General features: G+C 45.5%; 1 protein-coding gene across 7 annotated transcripts; it reads left to right on the forward strand.

The window, feature by feature from the left end:
• Nucleotides 1-118: 118 nt before the first annotated feature.
• On the forward strand, nucleotides 119-24,945 carry LOC1273220 (protein kinase C). Of its 7 annotated transcripts, none has more exons than XM_061641996.1 (12): nucleotides 119-271; nucleotides 5,994-6,920; nucleotides 13,185-13,378; nucleotides 13,472-13,633; nucleotides 15,466-15,539; nucleotides 16,195-16,226; nucleotides 17,242-17,312; nucleotides 17,397-17,681; nucleotides 17,757-18,458; nucleotides 18,543-18,795; nucleotides 19,583-19,722; nucleotides 19,813-24,945. In XM_061641996.1, the coding sequence occupies exons 2-12, from the start codon at nucleotides 6,770-6,772 to the stop codon at nucleotides 19,975-19,977; spliced, it is 2,229 nt and encodes a 742-aa protein (XP_061497980.1). In that variant the 5' UTR covers nucleotides 119-271; nucleotides 5,994-6,769; the 3' UTR covers nucleotides 19,978-24,945. The 7 variants fall into 7 exon arrangements, with proteins under 7 accessions (XP_061497980.1, XP_061497978.1, XP_061497979.1 ...); XM_061641995.1 differs by lacking the exon at nucleotides 119-271 and adding an exon at nucleotides 2,484-2,708 and having other exon boundaries at nucleotides 17,242-17,318; XM_061641994.1 differs by lacking the exon at nucleotides 119-271 and adding an exon at nucleotides 2,479-2,708 and having other exon boundaries at nucleotides 17,397-18,458.
• The last annotated feature ends 1,212 nt before the right edge of the window (nucleotides 24,946-26,157 follow it).

Genomic DNA, 26,157 nt, shown 5'->3' on the forward strand with positions numbered 1-26,157 from the left:
AACTTGACGAAGGTCGCGCGTACCTTTGCGGGCAGCCGCCATTCACCTTGGCCGCTTGACGATGACAGCTTGCACAGTTCACGGTGCATGCAGCAAGATGCTCGTTTATTTACAAATACAGCACACAGCGTCGAACGAGCAGATTGAGTGAAAGCTGGTGTGCTGAATTGCACTGAAAAATCTGCTCGGGAAAAGAATTTGCAGTCGCTAAACATGATTAAAAGGTGTAGAACGTTTAGCTGAAGCAGTGTACGAGGCTGGTACTGTGTCGGTTGGTATTATTTCTGTCATGTTTTGTTCAGATTCCGTCAATGGTTTTGCGCCAATCATGTGTTGGTTATGAATTTGTTGCGCTACAGCTCTCAAGTGTGTTGTTTTTTTTTGTTTTACAATGTTGTTAAAAATTGTGCTAGTTCAGAAATTAGTGCATATTTGTATTGGGAAATTATGAGTGGAAATGTATACTGCTTTACTTTGGTGTGGTGCACTGTGGAATGATACGGTGTCATAAACAAACAAACGCAGGAAATCAAAAAAATGTAACACACTCATTAAAGGTAAACCAGAACATTGAAATTTAAACAGAATTTAGCAGCAATTTGTGGGTGAAGTGGCTTAATAGTTCATTAGTTTTGTAGTGTTGTACAAACCATAGTGATATGCGTTGCTGTAATTTGATCTACGTTCTTAAAAGAGCAAACTCTTTTTTATTCTCCCAAAAGACAAAAGACGACCGAGAGTGAAGTGCTCGATGAACGTTAAGGTTTAGCAAAAACTACTGTAAAAAATGTAAATGTTCCATTGGTATAATTTAATTATTAATATAGAAGTTAAGTACAAGTACTTAGTATAATAATAATCGTAAAATACACCAGAACATTAATTTCAGCATTTTAAACATAATCACAGTCAGCACTATGGCTGTTTGAGCTCAAACACACTATATGAAAAATTGGAAAAAAAACTCAATGGTTAAATGCGGCCACCAAGATAATTTTTAAATATTTCTTCAACAGACCCCAAAAAAGATTTATTTTAGGATTTATTTTATTTAGGAGGAACGGAATCAGTCATATTGCTTGATCGACTTTTATTCGGATCGTTTCGTTTCAAAAATGACATCGATCATTTATCCGGTAGCGTGGTAAAATAAGTGTTGTTTGCTAGGCTTAAGCCCACGGTTGGATCTTAGGCAAATGTTTATATTTAATTAAAAACCGCTGAACGAAAAATACACTTAATGCGACATAAATCGGAATTATTGCCTTTTATCGATTTTTTGCTTATCCACGCTGCATTATAATTAACTAACTATTCAAAATTCTCATTCATATGTTGCATTATTTCTTCTGATCTACTGGTTTATTGAGTATTATATGGCAGAGGGACGAACGGAAAGCAATATACAAGTATCAAAAGGCTACACAATCAGGATACTTTCAAAGGGCGCAAAAATGTTAAAAACAAATAATAATAATTAAATTACATTGTAAAATGATGAGTTATACATAATAATCATTTTGAAAAAAGGCAGAAAAAATAGACGAATTGAAATGATTGAGCTTAAAAAAAGTTATATAAACAATATACACAAATATTTTTGTAAAATTTGTTTATAGAGCTACACCATGAGAATGATGGAAAATGAATTGAAGATAAAAAAGTAAATTAAATAATCTAAATTTGACTGATAGTGTAAAATATAAAATAAGGAACATTCCACAGTTGTTAATTAAAAAAAGCCACACAAAAATCAAAATTCACAAACGATATGCAAAATGTTCACCACCCCCCACAAATACAGGGTTTCACACTTTATCTCAAGACCGCGGGACCCCTTCCCGAATCTGCCTTAGCCAAAGCCAAGACTGCGGTATGATGCTTGAAAACGTTGATGATACCTGAATTCATCGGATGCAATGCTGAATCTGCGGCACATTTCTCGAAACACACTGGTCCGCGCCGAGGACATGCGGTCGAATATTTTTTTACACGGATAACCCTTGTGTACATCAGTGTACTGAAAACAACCTATTATTTTTTTCGTGTTTTTACAAAAAAAACATTATTTAAACAGTTCAAACTACTTTCTTGACACTTGTAAATATTTTAATTGCAGAAATATGCATTCACTCATTTTATTAAATTGTCTTTTTTGGTAAAAACACGAAAAGGATAATTGGGTGTTTCTCATACACTGATGTACACAAAGGTTATCCGTGTAAAAAAAATATTCGACCGCATGTCCTCGGCGCGGACCAGTGTGTTTCGAGAAATGTGCCGCAGATTCAGCATTGCATCCGATGAATTCAGGTATCATCAACGTTTTCAAGCATCATACCGCAGTCTTGGCTTTGGCTAAGACAGATTCGGGAAGGGGTCCCGCGGTCTTGAGATAAAGTGTGAAACCCTGTAAATGTGGGGCCACTTGCCGAACACTGGCTAGATTACACGAGCGACTGCGACTGTATTGGGGAGCTGGCACTCGCGAACGGCACGAGAAGTCCAACTGGACGGTCGGTCGAGAAACAACCGCGAGTCTTCGTTGCGCGCACATCGCGGATTGTGGTGCTCTCTCGCGAAAATTCGTGATGTGATGGTCGACGGTTTCGTGCAGCAGCAGCAGCAGAAGCAGAAGCAGGAGCAGACAGCCAAGCGTATCTAGGTGGCCATGGTTTTGCGCGTTCCCTGGCCAAGTTAATCAAAGGGTAGGCAGCGGGAATTTCGCAGTGGGGCCTGCACGCGTTGTTCGTGTGTGACCGTGTTTGCCCGTGTGCCGTGCAGAGCCCTGCATTTTGTGGAACCGAAAACGGTGCGAGGGGAAGTCAGAGGGACCAATAACCACCACCCAGCAGAAGCAGCAGAAGGTCTGGACCCAGAATCGCAAAAAAAAGGCTGAACAGTAGTGTCACCGAAACGCCCTTTCCATCGTCCATTTTTTCGTCCCCATTCTGGATGGCTGGATTGTAGAAAAAAGGGCCATCAAAGTGTGCTTGCTCTAGTGCACAACCCCTACTGTGGGGAGCGGGGGATAATTTTGATCCAGTCGTATGTGGGGTGGGAGAGATGAAGGTGAAGAAAAAGTGTGTGCCTACTAGTCGTCGTTTTTCCCCGGGATACAAGTGTGCGTGCGTGCGTGCGTGCGTGCGTGAAAATGTCTAGCCCTGAAAAAATGGTAGGGTTAGAACAGTAAAACAGGGCGAGGACAGCAAGAGCAGCAGTGTAGTGCTAATTTTTCCTTCGGGGCGAAAATTTCGTGCAGCTTTTCATCCACCATACGCACACACACACATACACACACGCGCGCAGCTGTGTGCGTGCGTGTCGCAGAAACGGGGCAGGTGCGTACGTTCGTACGCATGTGTTTGTTGTAAAAAAAAAGCAGGCGATGGGGAACGTGAGCTATCTCTACGCTCGCGTGTGTGTGCACGTGCGCTAGCGTGTGTGTGGGGTTTGCAAGGTGACAGAAACACACGTCCAACACACACACACACACACACACACACACACACACGCACACTTACACAAATACACACGCACACACGGATCAAGTTGTTGGGAAGCAAAATGGGAACCACTACCCCCCCCCCCCCCCCCCCCCCTTCATCACACCAAAAGGGAGGGTTGATGGTGTAGGGGTAGGGGTGGAAAGAAGTCAAAAACCCCCAACCGTCCTCCCGATGTGTGTTTGTGTGACCTGTGCGTACGTGTGTGCGCGCTTTTTTGTCCCAGTGTGTGTGCAGTGAAACGACGATTTTTCATCGTTTTCCTTGCGGGGCAAAAGCTTCAAGCACGGCTAGCTGCGCGAGGAAAACGTTCCGTGCCAAGGCCTGCTGTGCACGTTCATTGGGTGTGCGCGTGCCGTGCGTGTGTATGCGTGTGTGTGTGTCCACAGCGAATGAGGTCCTAGCTAACACGGGCAAAAAAGGGCTCCAGAAGAATGTTTAAGTGTGTGTGTGTGTGTGTGGCAATGTTTCCTAAAAGGGTTTGACAGTGAAGAGATATGCCTCCGTATGGCTTTTGGGAATAGAATTTTCCACCGATTTTCCACGATCGAATGGCAAAAAAAGGAACAAGAGCAGGCACGGGTGAGAGGGTGGGAAGAGTTGGTTGGAGTGTAACACAACAGTGGCTGTGTGTGCGTGTGTATGTGTGCGTCGTGTGTGCTCTGCGCGCGCGTGTGCGAGAGAACAACCTCGACACTTGCCTATAAGTGTATGTGTGTGTGTGTGCGTCTGTTTCTGTGTGTTTGTGGCCACTAATGAGCGCAAGGCAACAGAACACCACGGAGTATAACGGAGTGTACTACACCACTTTCGGGCACCGAGAATATAGGGCCCACTTCTCGTAACACACACACACACACACACGCGCGCGCGCACACACATACACTCAAGAGTGGGCTTTTCCGCGCGCTCCTGCGGACATGCGTTTTTCTTGCTCGCTCCCCGGACCGCTACTGCTGGACTCAGCTTCATCACCATTTCCCAGTTCATCGTCATGCAATAAATGGGGCGACGAAAGTGTCGTTGCTGTTGTTGTGCGATTGCTACTTCTTTTACCCCTTCTCCCCTTCCCCTTATCAGCAGGTGGGCAATGTTAGCAGGCAGGCTGGCACATTTTAGTAGCTAATCAAAACATTTCACTACTAGCACAAAGCAGCACCCCGTTTTCCCCTTTGTGCAGCAAGAAAGGTGGCTACCGTACCGGAATGGTCTTCCAGCCAAGAACACAAGGCACTGTACAATGTGTGAGTGTGTGTGTGCGTAATGTCAAACGTCTATCAACAACAGAACCGTGTGCTTGTCTCTGCTTTAGCGCACAGGCGAGGGTGAGCACCCACCCCCGTTCATCTCTACGAGGACAATCAGCTCTATTGTGCGTTAATAATCATGGTTTTGTTGCCGCTGGCAAGTGTACCGTTCAGTTCAAGGCTGCAACAATTTGTGTGCTTTTTTCGAGTTGTTCCAAAAATTAACATCCCTAACCTAGTTGTGTCCATGCACAATCGTCGTGGACCCCTATCCTGTTTTAACAGTGCCCCATTCGTAGCAGATTCTCGCGAAAGGTTGATGGTCATTCCCCGGTTTTTGGGAAGATCCTAGAGCACCACCATTTTCTTAGCAACCAGTTTCCTCCAAGGGCTGGCTGTGTGATTTTTCCCAGCCTCCTAGGTAGCCTACTTGCCTGGTTTGCTGTGCAGCCACCCCAAACCAACCTAAACACGCGCTGCAGAGAGGGAGAGGCTCCTGGGTAATATGACACTTGTCACGAGACGGATACGAGAGCGGCAACACTACAACGAAAAAAAAATCCCCACACACTACACACGGGCCTGCCTAATTAGACCTACTACTGCTGAGCCTATCCAATACGAATGGGCGGGTTGAAAGGAGGGAAGACAGAAGGTCGGAGGGATTGTAATGTCATGTACCGTTCGTAGTAGACAAGTGGCGTTGGCATTAGCAACAACACGCCAGTTCAAGCGCGTTGGGTAGAAATGACTGTGCTTGTACGTGTGTGCGAGCGCCCGTGTCCGTGTATGAGTATGTGTGTATCATGCGGTCTAATGTGTGCCAAACGCGATGCACAGAAGTGTGCGCCACACTAGTGCACACCGTTAGTGGTCATTAGGAATTGCAATCCCTCCTTCCCTTGTGTGTGTGTGTGTGACTGGCCCTTTGGTCGTGCAAGATACGAGGATGTGTCACGGCCACAAGGATCGTTATTGTGCTAAGTGGTTTGGAGACAGTGGAGTGAAAGTGAAGACGTTGTGTGTGTGTTTGTGAGTGTGTCTCTTGGTCGCTGGGTTTTGCTGGTTCCTATATGCCCAAAAGTGTTCAGTGTCAAGTCTGACCAAAGTGAGGGGGGGGGGGGGGGGGGGCAATTTAATGAGCCTCCCATTCCCATGCGTGTGTTTTTGTTTGTGTGCGTGTATATGTGTGGAAGGAAAATGTGTAATGGTTGGCTTTTCTTTTCTTCCCCCTTCGCAGAATCCCGCCGTGTTGTCGGCAGTGTTGTGTTTATTTTTTAGCTCGAAAGTTCGGTGCAACGGTGACTGCTGACTTGCTAATTACTTCCACGCAGAAGTGTAATTGGGGAAGGCCGCAATTGGGAAAAGTTGATCTCTGTTTTCCCTTTTCCCATCAACCCGAGCGAGTGAATTCACACCAAAGTGCAAGTGCTCTGTCGCTCTCTTTCTCTCTCTGTTGTGTGCGCGTGTGTTTGTATGTGTGTTGTGCTGGCAGGATTAGTGTGAGGCAGCAGCAACTTCTTCCCCCCGTCCAGTGCCGCCTGAGCATCGGGCCACACACGCACGCACACACCGTCATCTACTCCCAGTGACAGCGGTAGCGGAGGAGCGACAGCAGAGGAGGAAACAAGGGCCATTCGTTGTCTAAAAAAAATCTTAACACGACGAACGGGTCATTATCCTTCCACTTGCAAGAGAGCAGGAAGAAGAAACCGTGCACATCTGTCTCTCTACCCCGCCAGGCTGCTCATTCCAACCATCCCCCCACTCATCGTTGTTAAAGTGGAAAGTGAAGTGATCATATAGGGCAGCACCATACACCCAATTCCCCTACGGCACCCAGAACGCCCTTCCAGAGTCACCGGAAGCACCATCCCCGGGAATATCGGGAGACGAGTGGACGCGTGTACGAGTGTGAGAGATAAGGAGGTAGAACACGCAGAAGAAAGGAGTGCAGACACGACAACAGGACGACAAACAAAGAGAGAGAGAGAGGAGAAAACTAGGCCATTCATCATGTTTACGGGTACGCTGCGGTTGAAAGTCTGCGAGGCGATCGGGCTGCGGCCGACGGACTTTCAGACACGGCACACGATGACATTTGGCCGGCTCGGTGATCAGCTCATCGATCCGTACGTGTCGATAGATGTCGACGAGAAGTTCATAGGTAAGTAGTAGTAAAATGTGTGTTATTATAATGGATGCGAGGATGTAGAATGCTCCGTACTGGAATGAGATTCGATCGCACGTACTGTGTTGTCTGTGGCCACGTACTTAGGCACGGCTCCATTCAGCTAATCAGTCGGGATGCGTTAAAACTCCAATAAGATTACTCATTACAAAGCCAATCAATTCGAAAAGGGTGTTTTTTCAATCATTTAATCATAGACAAGCACAAAAATATCTACTTCTATCGTCCAAAGAACGATCGAGCAAATTTTCCCCCGCGCTGCAATAATTAAACCCATGTGTTGATGAGTTGGAAAGAAGGGGGTGGTTGGTGTCCTACAACAAAACGCTCTTGAATTTATTTATTTCTGTTTCCCAACGAGAGCACGAGATGGGGGGGGGGGGGAGGGCGCCAGTTTGACATTTCGGTTGCGAGAGCAATGTGCGGCACCGTGCGCGCGGAATTGGAAATGAAAATGGCTGCCCGCGGTCCCCGTTTGGAGCGCCAGTCAATGCTTGGGGAGCGCAAGCGAAACCGTAGCAACAACAACAAAAAAAACTCTCTCCCCCCCACACACACACACGCGCGCGCGTACAGTTTGGTCGGAAAATGGGAAAGCAACCACACGGCTGCTTTCCCGCACGGCCGTAGCAAATATGGTGGCAAACGCGTTGGACCAAAGAGAGAGAAAGAGAGAGAGCACGTTCTTGCTCTGGTGTTCCGACAGGTCAGGGTTTTCCCGACGGCGAGGAAAAGCAAGCGCGCGAGACACGATTCACCTTGTACATGTGTGTTTGTGTATGTTTGTGTGTGCGATCCCGCTTGGTCAAGCTTCTTGTGTTGTCAACCCGAAGGTGGAGGAATTTCGTGACGAAACGACTAGGCGTTTCGTGTTGCGAGAATGCACATTACCACCAAGGCGAGTTTTTTGCTCGTGTGGTGCGAAAATTAGTGTTTTGTTTTTTGTTTGTTTGTGAATTAAAAACACTCTTGATAGCTAATATACGCACAAGAGAGGGGCTTTTTTGTAATTTTAAATACCTCAACATGTGAACATTCCGATAGCTGCTCTTCTGCTGTTCCATTCAGTTCTCGATTTTCCTCGAAGCTCTGAGTTGTTGGAAAAACAGTCACACTCAGTGAGAGCGAGAGAGCAAACGAAAGAGCGAGTGATAAAACGTGAGAGATTGCTGCTGGTGTGCGTGCAACTGTTGTTTGCCTCATGGCGGAGGGAAAATAAAGTGTGTCCAGTTTTGATAAGATTTCCCATCCTTACTGGGACGGATTGTGTGGTTTTAGCGCAATTTTATAGAAAATTATCTTTCACAACCTTTTAAAAACCATTCCCTTTCGACAACCCGCTGCAACATGTTTCGTCCCTTTTCATCGTCGCTCAATGGCACATTTGATCGTACCCCTCCATCCCTCTCTCACCCACCTGTTTTCCACCCCCAAATGTTCCCCGGTTCTCTCCCATGACGGACCTTTGCTACCGCCGATGCCGACATTACGGGCACGAAGATTCTCTCGCTCGCGCGCGCACACCGTCTTAAAGAATCGAGCACCAAGTGTGCCACCTTCAGCGACGGATACTTCTTCCTTCGGCATTCCTGTGCGCACACGAAATGATGGTGCCCCTCCGCTACCACCCCCAACAGTGTGTGTGTGTGTGTGTGGGTTTTTTTTGCTTCCTTTCATCTTTCGCACTTTGAACCAGCACACACACACGCACGAAGCTGTGCATTGATTCGAAACGTTCGCTTACCATGTTGTGTGTGTGTTTTTTTTTAAATTTCAATCTTTCTCGTCTTCTTCTTGCCCTTCCCCATAGCACCAAGTTTTCCCTCAGCAGCTCGCGTGTGTGTGTGTCTCTGTCGTTATGCCGTGCCGTTGTTTTTTCTTCGTGTTTCGGCAATGTTCCCTTTTGCAACACCTCCCCGGCGCACTACCGAACCGCTTAAGCGCGGTGTGTTCTGTCTCGTGCACAGAACCTCCCATCGACTCTTCACCCTCCCCTCACCTTCACCTCCTCCCGCTCACTGCTCAGGCGGATGGGTTCGTTTTCATTTCGGCGGAAATGCATACGCGCGTTTCGAGTTTTCTTCATACCGACGAACGCCTCCCCCCGCACGGCTGGCTTTTCCTGCGTCTTCTCTCTGGGGTTCCAATCGTCTCGCGAGGGGGAGGAAGGGAATACATTTTAGGGTGGTTTCGCAAGACGCTAGACCCACTCTGTGCCGCCGTCCCTTTACCAAGGTCACTATCACAAAGTGGGAAAGGTTGATGAAAATAGTTTTTCGGATGGGTCGGTCGGTCGGTCGTGTGTTGCGTATGATGTGGTAGCCGCCGGTAGCAAGCCAAGCAGTTATGCTTTCCAGAACGATCACCAACGTTCTGCAGGGGCAGGGGGAGAAGTACGGGTTTTGATGAAGATGATGGGTTTTGGGAAATCGTTACGGGGCCAATACGGATCGCTCTAGCCGATCTTTGTTGCTTTCTAATACTTTATGCGGTTTGATATAGTAAGAGTAGAGCCATATCGTGCTTCGATCGATACCAATGTGTTGCTATTCTTTTTCCCTGCAAGTGTTATTTGCTGCCACCGCTTGCTCCACTGCCAATGTGTTCACTGCAAATGCCTTCGCAATTAGGAAACACACCTGAGCTACACACCTAAACAAAGATCGACCTCGCGCACCACAAGCAAACACCCCTTTCTCTCTCTCTCTCTCCATCTCTCTCTCGACCTCCGCTACGTTCGATTATGAACTGCATAATCATTTATCGGCAGAGTGCAACCGTGCGAACGCAAGCCTACAGCCGATGCTAATGGATTTGCCAATCGATCGGACTGCAAGCAACTGGTGGGGTGGATGGGGGGTCGATCGCTGTAGTGGATCGTACCGCTCGAGCCAGCGGAGTAATGACTCAACAGTACCGCTAATGTACCGTTACAACTAAGCCTGTGCGAAGGGTCTAAACAACGGACTGGCTAATGGCTGTGCGAGCACAATTGATTTTACGCGCGTATTTACTATTTACTCGATAGTGTGTCAGCAGCTTCTGACGTTTTTTTTTTAAATGTTTGTAATGAATTCCAAAGAATTTTTGTAAATAAATTTTGATAGCACCATTCCACCCCATTGCCACGGAACGTTCGCTATTTCGCGACGGAACTGGTCTGCCACTGTCCTTCAACCGCCAACAGATCGCATCTCATTATCTTATCAACGATTTGCCTGCCCTTGCATGATGATGATGCTGTTACAGCAGTAGCCATAAAAAAACACACACACACTTACACTCCACACCAACGAAGTGGGTGAGAGCGGGTGGGGGACGAAAATAGAGAGAGAGATATACATATATATATATAAACATACGGCACTACGATAACGGTGCTGCGATATCTTATATTACTGTCCAGGGAACCAGTATTAAACCCTCGCGCAAGCCTCGCTGTTTGTAAAAAGTGGCCCCTCTAGCACCAATGTATAAACCCCGAATAACCTAGAACACACTTCCAAGGTCTTTGTGTGCTGTGCGGGGGGGTTCCAAAACATTTCACAACAATATATTTTGTCGCAATGCCATGCACACACACACACGGGTGCGCGATGGACAACAACGATGGACAGAGGGAGAACAGTTTTGATGTTGTTGTTGTTTTTTTTTTTATTATTATTTCAAAAACACACACACAAAAACCATCACCCGTGGGCCAATGATGAGCTCAATTAAAGCCGATTTATTATGTAAAGTAGGTCAATGAAAGCAGCCAGAAGAAAGCATTGCAGCGGTGGTGTAAGCACGAAGCGCGAGGAAGGTTCCGTGTTTTTGTTTTTCCTTTTTTCGATCCGTAACGTGTCGCTCAGATACAAGGACAACACGGGATGGGAGCAAGGTGGAAGCGCTGGATCGAAACATCTCCTAGCCTCTTAGTGTATGAGATCTGCCTGAAGATGATCATCACCTTCGCAAATCGTTTTGTGTTGACAATGGTCCATGTTGAATTGATACGAGGGCGTGATGGCAATTTTAAGAACTACTACGCCTTTTGTGGAAATTAAAAACACATAAATGCAGTATTCCAGAGTTTTTCAAACTACTTTTTAATGTAAAAATTGGGATTTACCGCCTGAAAGAAGTTCTACCACATCACTCGCATGTTTCATTATCATCATACAGGGTTTTCCGAATCAATTTACAATGTCAACAACATTTCTCATTGCTTGCGAGATGTTTTTCAACAGATGTCAAATGTTACAAATGCATCACAATAAAATTTCAATTCTTCCACATGATTTTCAACACGTCTTATGCTGGAATGAGTTTTACAGTTTTTTGTTATGTGTTGAAAATCATGTGGAAGAATAAAAATTTTACTGTGATACATTTGCAACACTTGACAGCTGTCGAAAAACATCTTGGAGGCGGTGAATAATTATGTGCACATTGGAAATTGGCTTAGAAAACCTTATAATACAGGGTTTCTAGGTCAGTTACGAATGTAATCGTTGTTATGCACCGCGTGCAAGATGGTAATCTACATCAATATGATACAGTGAACCCTCTCTTATTTGAGAGGCGATGGGACTGTCGAATAAGAGGGGTTTTCAAATTACAGAGGTGGAAAGTGAATGAAAGGTCCATCCAAACAAGAAAGAGACAGAACATTTAGTATGCAGCCTTAACTGTTGCTATAGGAAACTGCGAACAGGATTGCCAATTTGAGTATACACCATTCAATAACCATGGCAACACCATACACAAATAAGAGGGACTCAGATTTCAGAGGTTTTCCAAATTAGAGGAACAAAAATGTACTGGAAATCAAGGGACTGTGCAAAATGTTCAAATAAGAGAGGTTTTTCAAATTGGAGAGGTGTCAAATAAGAGAGGGTTCACTGTATTTCATTTCCATCATCATGATTTAGAAATTTCTTCAGCATGATTTTCAACACGTCTCCCCAAGCTGGATTGAGTTTGACAGTTCTTTGTGATGTGTTGATAACCATGTGTAAAAACTGAAATTTGATCATAAAGCAAACAGCTGTTGAAAAACATCTTGTATGCGGTGAATAATTATGTGCACATTCGAAAGTGACATGGAAAACCCTGTAATAAATTTAAATTTCTTCATCATGATTTTCAACACTTCAACGGTCAATGGTTGATGAGATCTGGCTTCAAACCCCCGGTGAAAAAACGATGGCAACAGACCTTTGAAGTGTTGAAAATCATACTGAAGAAATTAAAAATTATTATGATGGAAATGAAATATCTGCGTGATGTGGAAACACATTTTGCACGCCGGAAAAACCAATGTTTACATTCGAAAATGTTTCGGAAAAACTTGTAATGCTTCGTGTGTTGCGATCACCAAAAAGTTGCATTCATTCTAACAGATCTGATGCTGTTATAATCCATCATGAGTAAAACAGAAGTGGGTTGATGATCACATGATCATACTTCGTTCCTCTTTGCCAACACTGTGTTGTGACAGTGTGCTGTGATTGGACCTGGACGACAATCCACCCAACACACCCATGCACACTAGCAGCTTCCTTCCACTGTCCCACTCTCCCACTCTCCCCCTCTCTCCCTCTCTCCCTCTGTGTGCTAATTTAAAGTGAATCATCTTGGCAGGGCGCGTAATTAGATGTAAACCATCCACATCCCGCGCGCAACAGTCTTTATGGAGGATGCATTCGCTCTCTTTCTCTCTCTCTCTCTCTCACACACACACACACACACACTCTTACTCTTTCCTATCTCTCCCACGCTTTTCCCTCATCCATCCACACTGAGTGGCGTGCCCGGGTTTCGTGGAAAATTGCACTTTACCGAAAGACGAAACACTTTGATGTTACGCTTTCAGTGACGAACGGGTTATTGGAGGGTTCCACTTTACCCCGGCGTGAATGACACGTGATTTTTACGTCTCACGCGCTTAGCTATGCGCGGCCCCAGCTTGCACTACCCTTGTGTGTGTTTATGGAGGGGGTTTGTATTCCCGTTCCACGGAACTCGTTAAATGTGAGTGATTTATTTTGGGCTGCGTTAATTAGCACGCTGTGGGGACAACTTTTGGCTCAATTAAGGATCGTGAGTAATGGTTGGAGAGTGGTTCTGCAATTGCAACCTTCATACTGAATAACACTTTGTTGGTCATATTGCACTGATCTTATCAGTCAGCTGTAGTAGAAACATGGGAACTAATTGTATTTTTATGTCATTTTTTTATGCCCTCCCCCACAGATCGGTCCACCACAAAGCCACGTACCTTCGATCCGGTGTGGAACGAGAGCTTCATACACGAGGTGGAGAACGCGAACGTGCTCGGGATGACAATCTTCCACGAAGGGCCGATCACGGACGTGTTCGTGGCCAACACGACAATAGCGTTCGATGATCTGGTCACCCGCAACGAGTCGGAGCAGCAGGATTTTTGGGTAAGGAAACACAAAAAAAAAAACAAAACAACCGTCTCGATCTGTTCAGCTTTATTAACAATTTATCTTTCACTTACTCTCCGAAATTCCCAGGTCGATCTCGAACCGCAGGGCCGGCTGCACGTGAAGATCGATCTCCGATGGACGCAGGACGCCAACAATGTAGCCTCGCAGAACTCGTGCCGCCGAGCAGTCGTCAAGGATCAGCCATTTTTAAATCGCCGCCGCGGTGCAATGAGAAGGCGTGTTCATCAGGTCAGTTCGGTGGGAACATCCTGTCCCTTCCTGTGGTCTGTCCGCACCTACCCTGGCGGGCAGTTTTGCCCCTCCGCGCCATTCAATGTGGGGTTGGGCAATGCCCTTTGCATTTATCACTTGATGGGAACGAATGACGTCGTCTAGTAGCCTGTGTTGCCTGTTGAGAATGGTGGTTGCTGCTGTCATTGTAACTAAGTAGTAGCACCTACACAAACCAATGTAGCAGTAGCAACAAAAACATGTAATCAATGCTATTTGAAACGGCTGGCATGAGGGGACAAACTCAACGTTTTCTGAGCAGAAGAGTGTGTGTGTGTGTGTGTGTGTGTGTGTGATGCGCTCTGCCACAAATTGAAAAGGGGAGGGTGTGGCGTGTATGCTACTATCACCCACCGTCGGCCGGTCGGTACCATCATGGATGGCAGTGATGATGGGTCGGAACAAGCATCATATCCCGCGTTTTGCGCTGTGTGGGTTTGCGCTTCGAATTGAATTGATTAATGCGCTTCTGAAACTGAACGGCCAGAGGATGACACGACGTAGGACTATTGTTTTCAGTCGGCCGCAGAATATAACGACGACAGTGTGCAGTGTGGTTCGCTCGCTGGGACTTGGGCAAGGTTATTTTGGAATTGATTGAACAAGGTGCGCTCGTGCAAGAATAGTTCAGCAGATAAGCGCGGTAAATTGTGTATGTGTGTGTTTGTGTGGCTTTGATGCAACAAGTTGAAGGATAACTCATCACCGAGCTTGGAGGTAGGCCACAAATGTATCATCTGCAAAGAAGGATTTTTACCCACACAGCCAACGATAATGCGCCTCCATCGTGTTCTGCATGAAGCACCATGCGTCTCCATGCGCCAAAGGAACTTTGTCTAATTTAATCATTTTCATCATTTTTCAACTGTGAAACGATTGCCTACTCGGGCCCAAATAACATACAATGTTTGTACGGGAAACACTGCTGACATAAATGTCGTTTGGATCTTTCTGGAGCTGCGCTTTGGACAGTGACGACACATGATTGATACTATTTTTGCAAATGCCAACGATATGTAATGCGGGCAAATGAGGGATTGGTAAGATGTTGCAGCGCGCGAATGATTTGTACGGAAGCCCGAACACCTTGCCCGCTCGCTTGCAGCAACCAGTTTGATGATGATGATGATGATGATGATGAAGGAGGAAACATCTGATCTTCCGCCCACTTCATAACCGGCTCTACCTGTGCACGGCTCAGCCATGATCGATGGAAAGCAAACGACGCACTGTTTCTCTGAGTTTGTATATGTGTGTGTGTGTGTGTGTGTGTGTGTATTTTCTATGTGTAATCGAGAAGGAATTCTCATTTACTCTGCCATCGTGTTGTTCCCGTTTCCTTGTTTTTTTTTTGCATTTGTTTTGCCTCTCCTTTGCTCGGTTTTGCAAGCAATTGGGTCATCTAAAATAAGCCTGTATCCGCATCAAAATGATTCACCATTGATGTGTGTGTGTGTCTGGTTGTGTGAAGTTTGTTTTTAAGCTGCCTTGATTGATGGCGAGCAAACCATGGATAGAAATTTCCAAAGCAGCAAGCAACAGCATCAACAAAAACGATACCAATACACACTGTTGCAGCTACTATCGTCCCCCGAGTGTGCAGCAAAACACAAACAGCGTTTGTTTCCGTTCTGTGTTGCGATGTTGCGATGATCGAGTTGTTATTTCCTGGTGGTGCGGAGGTTTTTTTTACCCAAACATTTCCCAATCCCCAATAAAAACGGGTTCCACCTTAAAGGGATCGGTAACTGATCGTGTTGTTTTTTTCTCTCCCTCCCATTTATTTCTAGGTTAATGGTCACAAGTTTATGGCCACATTCCTGCGCCAACCGACATTCTGTTCCCACTGTCGCGAATTCATATGGTAATGTATCTACACTGGTGATGGGCTTTGTTTTGCAAATTCGGTTTTGGGGTTTCGGTTTTTGGTTTTTCATATTTATTTCGTTCGCCTTGTTCTGCGGTTTCGGTAGAGAATGGGAGGTGTTGATTATTGTGGTTTGCGTTTAACAACTTTTCACAACTCACAACTAAATACGGCATATGCCAGGGACTGTCAACTAGCGTGTATTAACGTGTTTTGTTTAATGTAAGGACTAATACATGCAAATACTAACTTCCATAATGAAGGACACTATTAAGGGTGGGAACACTCATATCTGTTATCTAAATGATTAATACTGGTTTCGATTTTTTTTATTTCGTTCAACCACTTCATTTATACTGATCGTGTTGTCTGCCTTGGTTGCGGTATGAGTTTTGTTTTATTTATTAAACCAAAATTCAATCTTACTAACACATTGTGCCACCTCTGTCTGTCACGTTGTCATTTTTATTTCGGCAATTTTGCCCTATCGACCCCCGTAATACGGGCATGCCCAAGTACCAATTGTTCCAACGCATTCAGCGACGAAGCTCTTCCGTCTCTCGAACCTCGTGCAGAAAAGTTGTAACCCCGTTTTGTGTGTCGCACATTTTCTTCTCTCTTTCTCTCTCTTTTTCCGGATACTCTCGTACAGGGGATTAGGCAAACAGGGCTATCAGTGTCAAGGTAAGAAAATGCGCATTCCACTCCAGCCGTTTCGCCGTCGCGGAGGAAGCGAACAGAAAGCTGGAATTTAAAAAAACACACACAACAAAAGCGACAAGAAAGAGAGATGGTTGGGATATGTGCTTTTATTTTTGTTTCGTTTTCAATTACTGTCTCTCCTCTTTCACTTTCGTATACGTATTTTGCTGTGTTTGGGTTTGGTTTTGCTGTTTGCTGTCTAACAAATCGTTTATTTGGTCGCTTAAGGTTCACTTTGCAAATGTTTTATCATGTTTTATCTTCCTTTCTTGCTGTTCTTTGCCATTTTTTTTGCTTTATGGCAAATACTGCCTTTCTGCACTAATGTTTCCTTTTGTTAGTAGCACTCACTCATTAATTTCGATGTGTATTTCTTTTTTTTCTTTCATAAATGAAACACACTTTTGCCTTCGTTTGTTTTCATTTCTTCGTCTGTTCACCTTTAACACCAGCATCCTTGAGCATTCCGATCGAACTTTTTTCTCTGTTGTTGTTTTCCTCTTCCGATAGCACACTTTCGACGTTTTAACATCCGTTTATTCGCATGCTGTTTGGGTTTTGTTCTATCCTCGTTCTTTCTTTTGTATTATTAGCCGTGCGCGCATTGTCCGGGTCAAAACCATGGTCTTGGGCATTCGACTATTCTTCAATGCACTCTGCTATGCGTTAATTCATACTATTACTACTATTACTACTATCCTACCACTGCATCTCTCTCTTTCTCATTTGCGCTGTCACGCGAGGCGCGTGATCGCGATGGTTTTTGTTTGTATTGTTCGCCCTTTCGTTCGCACGCTGTTTGTTTCTACCGTTCTGTTGCTGTTCTTCGCCTTCTGCCAACTGTCCAACAGTCTCTCTTTCTATGCTGCAGCGATCATCCGCTCGAAATGCGGATAGTATCCGTTTGCCGGTAGCTTGCCGGTAGCGTACGATCGTTCGATCAACACGATCTGGTGCCACACCCGCAACACTACTAACCTTTACCGCTCCATTTCAGTGTGCACGTGCGTCGTCCACAAGCGGTGCCATAGTTCGGTCGTAACCAAATGTCCAAAGAAAAAGGATGAGGTAAAGGTGAAGTTTGAACAATGCCGTTTAGCGTTTGGAAAAAAATCATATTAACACATGATTCTGTCTCTGTCGTTCGTTTAGCAAACCAAACCGACACCAACGGAGGCAGCCCAGCGGTTCAATGTAAATATGCCACATAGGTTTTCAGTGCACTCGTTCAAGCGGCTGACGTTCTGTGATCACTGCGGGTCGCTGCTGTACGGCATCATCAGGCAGGGGCTGAAGTGCGAGGTGTGCAGCATGAACATCCACCGGCGCTGCGAGGGCAACGTGGCAAACAACTGCGGCATCAACACCAAGCAGCTGGCGGAGCTGCTGAACGAGATGGGTATCACCATGGATAAAACACCACCCCGTAGATCTAAGGTAGGCGAGGTTCGGTGCATTAAGATGCAACATTCCCTGCTAATGCTCACTTATTTCTCCTTCATCTGCAACCAGTACTCTAACCAAACGACTAGTGATAACCTATCGATGTCGGAGCGCTCGGACGATACGAGCTCGCTGGACACGCTCTCGACCAAGAGTGGTGCGGAGGGCGAGCTGGGAGCCCACGGCGGTGGCGGCGGCGGCGGTGGACGGGGCGGAGCCGGCCACTCCTCCAAGGCGGGCGGGCCGACCATGGGCATGCTGGTGAACCTCGGCACCGACGACGACGGCAATGCGCGGCCGATGCCGGGCAAGGTGTTCCTGAACGACTTCAACTTCATCAAGGTGCTGGGCAAGGGCTCGTTCGGCAAGGTGATGCTGGCGGAGAAGAAGGGCACGGACGAGGTGTACGCGATCAAGGTGCTGAAGAAGGACGTGATCCTGCAGGACGACGACGTGGACTGCACGATGACGGAGAAACGCATACTGGCGCTGGCCGCCAAGCATCCGTTCCTGACCGCGCTGCACTCGTGCTTCCAGACGCCCGACCGGCTGTTCTTCGTGATGGAGTACGTGAACGGGGGCGATCTGATGTTCCAGATCCAGCGGGCCCGCAAGTTCGACGAGCCGCGGGCCGCCTTCTACGCGGCGGAGGTCACGCTCGCGCTGCAGTTCCTGCACCGGAACGGCGTCATCTATCGCGATCTGAAGCTGGACAACATACTGCTCGACGCGGAGGGCCACTGCAAGCTGGCCGACTTTGGCATGTGCAAGGTGGGTATCGGGCGGGTGGCGGGCTGCACGGGTACGGGGACGCCATTTTTTTATAACACGCAACAACACCCCCCGCTTTTGCAGGAGGGCATCACCGGGGACAACCTCACGTCGACGTTCTGCGGCACGCCCGACTACATCGCGCCCGAGATACTGCAGGAGCTCGATTACGGCCCGTCGGTCGACTGGTGGGCGCTCGGTGTGCTGATGTACGAAATGATGGCCGGCCAGCCCCCGTTCGAGGCGGACAACGAGGACGACCTGTTCGAGGCGATCCTGCGCGATGACGTGCTGTACCCGGTGTGGCTTTCCCGCGAGGCAGTCTCGATTCTGAAAGGTAGGTTTCGCTGAAAAAGGAAACCATGGAAAATGTAACTGGAAGCGTTCATTTTAGTTGTGGGAGCTCGGAATCGGACCTACTCGATTCCAATTCCGTGTTCGGACTGAATTGCGGAGCCGATTCCGATACTGGAATTGATTCCGATTCCGGACACGATTCCGGAATTGACTCTGGAGACGATTCCGAAGTCGACACCGGATCCGATTGACTGATTTCGCTTCTGAAACTTCTTATTTCAATCCAAGAACTGATTCTCATTCCGGAGCTAATTCCAATTCTGGTGTCAATTCTGATTCCATTACCGAAGCAAAAAGCGATTCTTAGGTTGATTCCGATTCTGGAACTGGATTCTGATTCCGGAACCGACTCCAATTCGGAGCCAATTCCGATTCCGGATCCGATTCCGATTTCGGAGTCAATTCCGATTTCGGAGCCAATTCCGATTCCGGAACCGGTTCTGACTCCGGAACTGTTTTCAGAACCGATTTTGATTTAAGAGCCGATTTCGGAACTAATTTAGGAGCCGATTCCAACCGAACCAATTCAGGATCTGATTCCAATTCCAGAACCGACTCCTATTCCGGAGTCGGCTTGAAATCGGGAGCCGATTGCGGAATTAATTCTAGAAACTGAACCCGGTCCTAATATCCGGAATCGATTCCAGCAAACTTTCGATCTAGCCGAAATCGATTCCGACGAAAACTTCATTTTACCCATCACTAGTGTATATTGCTCATATCTTGTGTGCGTATTCTTTTACTTTCCCGTCCTGCACGGCCTACAGGATTTATGACCAAAAATGCGGCCAAGCGGTTAGGCTGCACCGATGGGGAAAACCAGATCCGCAGCCATCCCTTCTTCAAGGATATGGACTGGGAGGCGCTGGAGCAGCGCAAAGTTCGACCACCATTCCGGCCACGAGTGGTACCGAAAGCTTACCCCCCCGTTGGATTCTGTTAGAACATCAGTAACAGTTTTCGTTTTTTCTCTCATCCTTTCTCCCAACCCTTACAGCGAAGTGCGCGCGATGCACTCAACTTCGACACCGAGTTCACCAAGGAGGATCCCGTGCTGACGCCGGTACCGAACGATATCATCCGGTGCATCAATCAGGACGAGTTTGCCGGCTTTTCCTTCACCAATCCGGAGTTTGGGCCGGAAAGGAAAATCGTTTGCTAAGGTAGTGGCGGCGCTGGCCCGCTCGTTGGAACGATCTCTGTCGTATGTGTTTATCTTTGGAAAGCGTATGTGTTGTGTGTGCGCGCGTGCGTGCGTGTACGGAAACGAGCAAATGGAAAGCAGTACTGGAAACTACTACTACTACTACTATTACTACTGTACTACTACTACTACACACAGCATCGCAGAACGCACCACCACCTGGCTCGTCGCATCCCCCCTTGCATTGGGCCGCTGCATGAGGTTTTTGACTGACCGCCCCAGCCAGCACACACGCATTACACGCACGTCGGTTTGTTTCTGCAGGTCCATCGATCCACACCAACGGCAGTGCCTCTCCGTTAGTTGGTTGTTATCGTGTCGGCAAAATGGGAGACAAAACGGTTTGCTTTGGATATATGTGGTGATGTGCACACACACACACACACATATTCGCACCATTAGCGCATCTTCCGTGTATAGTTAAGAAGATTTACCTTTCGTTGTTCACGCTGCAGTTCTGGGTTTTTAGGTGCAAAACAACACTGAAACATCCACCCCGGGAGTTTGGATGGTGATGGTGCATCATCAGGCACAGGGAAAATACGTCCAAAATGAAAGGAACATAGAGAGCAAGAGCGAGATAGAGATATAGAGAGAGAAAGATAGAGGAATGGAGATGCAGATTCTTGAAAGAAGCAAAACGCGTGTACCTCGGCAGTGGTTACTATCATCCGTCGTGTGGAGTGGAGGATTTAACGTTTAAGATTGTTAGCGAACCAAGAATATGTAAGTGATGTGTAAGGGTCGGTGGAGTGTTAGCCAGGACAGGTCAGATATGATATATCATTCTATACGTGTTTTAAATTAGTATTATTATTAACATCTTCCCGTTGTGGTTAGGTTGATGTGTTAGTGAATTTACGGTGGCATCGCATTCGGCAGTGCAAATGTGAAATGTGCAAAAGGGGGAAGAGACAGCGCACGAAACGCGGCAGCGGGAGGAACGTTCTAAACGGAACCTTTTCGGGACATGTGTGTTATGTGTTGCCACGCGGTCAGACAGCCATGCTGTGTGTGGATTCTAAACAGCACAGAGCATGCTGAAAATGTTTTACTTCCCTAACCAGCATTAGCAAGCGTTTCGTTAGCGATCGATACCAACAGTTAAGCTTGATGTTAATTCTATCGTTTTGTTTTGTTGTTATTATTGTACGATAATGCTTATACAATCTCTGTCTCTGAGTTTTATGGTACTGCGACTGCAGCCAGTACACCAGTGCCACTACGTAATGCAATCTCATTGGAATTGGTACACTACGTGCTATCGCTAGAGCGATTGGGCGCATTATTGGTAGGTGTTTTTTTGTGTTCCAGTCTAGCAGCAAATGTAACCGTTTGTTTTGTTGTTATGTTAGCGCGCAACGTGCTTTTGTTTGCACGAGTTGGTTTTTGTTAGCCCCTAATTTGTTGTTAACGTTAATGCACTACGTTTTGGGGTTTGAAAATTTCCGCCTGAGATTCGCATTTACTCTATCCTTACAGCAGGGGTTCACACCAGCCGTGTGTGTGCGTATTATGAAGCGATATTTAGTTTGCTGTGGGTTGGCGGGTGTGTATAGACGCACCGCTATTCAAATGCTAGTCATTATTAGCCCGTGCTACGTAAGCAAAAATCATCCCCGCAAGTGCTATAGACAAAATCCTTATTTAAATTGCGTTTATTCCGTAAGTCGTTACTCTGCTAGGGCATCGTGTTGGTGCGTCAATCAATTACTCGTTCTAGATGGTTTTTATCGTTACTACTCGTGGTTTTTATTAGTGTGTAACATACTGCTACCAAAGATAACCGGAAGGCGGCTGCCAGCAAGGCAAAACCCATCGCGTCTCCATCGCGGTGGTGCCCGATAATTGCAACTGCGCTTTAATTTGTATCTCGAACGCACGAGGAAACTAATGTTCCCAAATCAGAACCCAAACAAAAATGAAAACTCACTCACATCACATGTCCATGCGCTTGCGGCACTGAGTGGGGTTGTGCGTTCATTCGATCGAAGCAAAACAATAAAGAAAGGAGCCAATCTCTTAGTTAACGTTATACTCCTTCATTTTTTCTGTTGAAACCTGCGGGACGGAGGCGCGTGGTGCGTGGAGATGGTGTTAGGGAGTGGGGTTTGTGGGTTCGTGCTGGAATGACCCTTGCCATAGGTTAGCTAATTGTTAGTACACTAGAGAAAGGATATACGTGTTATAACTGTGCAAATCAGGTTGCAAAGTGTTTGCTGTAAAACGTGCAGTATTCGGTTTTTCTTCTTCTTTTAAACAAACAAAAAACATAGCACAACTTATTTATAGTAATCTTAATGTGTAATGGATTGATGTTGACTAGTGAAAGAATGTTTATTGTAGACAAGCGCGTGGGGGGGGACAAGCAGTTGGCGAACAAAACCAAAGGCTTTGTTGCATATAGCTTGGAACGACCCACACGACCACGACGGTGTGTGTATGTGTGTGGCTAGGAGACAGGCTGTTTTTACACAGACAGGATGGTGATGGGATGGACGAAGGGATAGAAGGAGAACAAAAACGGATTCATTTGCTTTATCTCAGCGTTAACCTTTCTTCCAAACAAAACAAACCATACAGGGTTTCCCACGATTTATTGGTTGGTTCCCACGATTTATTGGTGCGTTCCCACGATTTTTTGGTCATTTCCCATAATTTTTTGGTAGCAACCCACGATTTATTGGTCGGTTCCCAAATATTATTGGTCGGTTCCCAAATATTATTGGTCGTTTCCCAAATATTATTGGTCGGTTCCCAAATATAATATAATATAATACCGACCAATAATATTTGGGAAACGACCAATAATATTTGGGAACCGACCAATAATATTTGGGAACCGACCAATAAATCGTGGGTTGCTACCAAAAAATTATGGGAAATGACCAAAAAATCGTGGGAACGCACCAATAAATCGTGGGAACCAACCAATAAATCGTGGGAAACCCTGTAATGCAAAACTAAACAAACTTGTGGCATATCTCTTTTTTTTTAACTTTAACCCCAAACGAGAACAAGTGTAACATACATTAGTAAGGCGTCATATACTTCACACACACACGCGCGCGCGCAAGCATAAATAGCGTATAGAATGTCCTTTGCGTTTTGGTTACAATTGTGTCAATCAAATGTGTAAACAAACAAACAACCGCAACAAGAACAAAACAAAAAGAAAACCAAACAAAGTATGTAGGGATGGGCTGCTTCGCCCGTGGCACACAATAGGGCGCAATATGTTTGTATTTAGTTGTTACTATCGGTTAAACGTGTTTCGTCGTTTCGTGGTACGGTTTTATTGTGATTGTCGCATGTGTGTAGTACAGCGGCGTCAGGGTGTTGGGAGTTGTCGGAAAGTGAGAGAGAGAGAGAGAAGGAGCGCGCCCAAGCATAGATAAAGCGCATACAAAACAATACAAACACAATGTAATCGTACTAGCTCTCACTGCAGTTGCAAATAGAAGAGAAGAAGAAGAACTGCGCTTTGAGCTTTGTTATACGGGTGAGTGAGTGTGTGTGTGTGCCGGTGGGCGTTAGACATCGGGGCAGAAGAGAATTGTCCGAACAAGTAATAGATCTGTATGTACTATAGCATGTTGGGAAGGAATCGTTTCTGTCTTGCTTTTTACAGACACACACACATACATACATACACGCACACACTTCCACATATTTGTTTTTGTTCAGTCCTTTCTTACTGATGCAAGTGATAGCGAGGGAAAAAAGCCGTACTCATGAACGCCGGGCGGGCACACACGAGTCATGAGAATGAATCACAAACCAAACCCTCAAGCACTTGAGATAGGCAAACTGGGCAAATGTTATAAGTAAAATAAAAGATGCAAAAAAATCCGTCTGATAATATTAAAAAAAAAAAACACACACACACACACATAAGATAGGAGATTTATAAAGCAAACAAACCAACACTCACACACACATAAACTAGGAGCATTAATGTAAAGCACCTGAGGACATCAACAGATAGGGAGGGCTCGATGGAGCGCGGGAAAACACTAGATGGAGCGAGCGTGTAGTGTATGCTTTACTGGACAAAATAGAATAACATACACACTCAAAGCAAATAGCATTGTACGGCATCATCCGTACGCAGTTGTGCAGTGCGTGCTGGAGTTGTGTTGAGTATTTAGTGAAATATTGTAGCATTTTTTGGCAAACAAAAACAAAATATAGCTCCCCGCGCGACGGAAATGCGAACGACACTTAACGCCTTCATTATGATCGTTGTGTTTTTTGTTTTTTTTTTCTAATTTTTTCTTAAACAGAGTGAAGTGCTGTACAAAATAAACCTTCGCTTGAACTCAGCCACACGTTTCGTTATCGATTCGGTGATGATCAGTATGGACAATTGTAGATTTCACATGTTAGATTTCTGTAACACTGTGGGTCCTTTTCATTCAAACAGCTCGATCCCGAAAGGAACGCACCCGCTCTCTCTCTCTCTCTCACTGCAGTGTAACAAAGGATTGTAGAATTAATGTTGGTGTATGTGTTTTAAACAAACAAAAAAAAAGAAGAAAAAGAAGGAAAACCACACATAGCCACTGCTGTAGATGGCAGTGAAGCTCGGAGGAAACCATAAACACAGAATTCAATTGGCATTGAGAGAACGTGGCAGATGGAGAGGGGATCCGTGTAAGTAAGTTACATATTAGGTAGATTAAAACACTCCAAAATATTCCGCAACAATGCCATAACTGTCCCGAGACCGAGACCGGTCGGTGTGGCCAATGCAACCGAGAAAGAAACAAGAGAAACACACACCCACACCCACACACACACACACACACACACACACGCACACACACACAACAATTCTAAAATCGAATCGTGTAACTGCTGTAATGATCGGAAACAGAAAATGTAAGAAAACCCACATTAAATAGAGAAAGAAACAAAAAAAAATACAAAACACACAACACCTCAAACAAGGCGTTAAACATTGTGTAATTGAGCATATACCAAAACAAAACGGGGAAAACAAACACAATGGGGGAAATTGAAACAACCATACAACAATAAAGAAGCAAAATATGGAAAGAACAAAACCAAACAACAATAGTATAAAGAACAAATCTAGCAAAACAACTGAACTCGAAGCTGGCTAGGCGGTGAAAACCGAACAAAATATGAAAATAGAGATGCAAACAACAAAAAAAAACAAACAATTAAATGGATCGTATTGTAAAATGGAGGGGAAAAAAAGTTTGTTTCTATTGTTTACGAAAGAGTGTAAGCTGTAAGCGTTGTGTGATTGGGAAAGTTGAACATACACACGCAAGCATCTAATGAAAAACCACCAAGCACTGCGAAAAACACACACACACAATTAGATGAAGCAAAAAAAAACATAAACACATAAACAAAACAAACACATACACCCAAAAGCAGCAGTAGAGATGATTTGTGTGAGTATGTGTGTAAACGTAACGCAAATACAATTGGGAATGGGGCAAGCAAATATATTGCAAAAACAGAACAAACAAAAACATATATACATAGATATATACATATACATATAGATATATACAAATAAATATAAGGAAAAAAGTAAAAGTGAGAAAATAAATTAAGAAATTTGTAAAAGCAGAAGCGAGCGGCAAAAGAGAGAGAGAGACACACAGTCCCCAATTTAATACAGTTACATACACACACAAGAAGAAGGAGAGTGCGAGAGAGAGAGAATGAAGACGACATACATAGACAAACAAAATAGGCAAAACCAAAAAAGTAAAGCAAAGTATTTAGTACACAACCCCTCAACAAAAAAAGCACAAGAAAACAACAGTGCTACAGTAGCTGGGGCAAAACATGATCTAACTCTCCTCCGGAGCGGAGTGTGACGCAGGTTTAGTAGTTTGGGCTTTGGAACAGAAACACACACACACACACACACACACAATGGCGCGATACTTTGGCGATGGAGGATTTGTCATACGCCTACTGAGAGTTTATCCGATCCGTCAGCGCAGCCATGTTGTATGCCCTTCTTCCCCCTCCCTGCCGTCAAAATCGCTGTTTTAAGGTATTACAATGTATGTGTCGGATGCGTGTGCGTGTGTGTGTGTGTGTGTGTGTGTGTGTGTGTGTGATCTCCTATTTGTGTGCATTTTCGAT

Source organism: Anopheles gambiae, chromosome 2, assembly GCF_943734735.2.
Source record: "Anopheles gambiae chromosome 2, idAnoGambNW_F1_1, whole genome shotgun sequence".
NCBI classification, from domain to species: domain Eukaryota; kingdom Metazoa; phylum Arthropoda; class Insecta; order Diptera; family Culicidae; genus Anopheles; species Anopheles gambiae.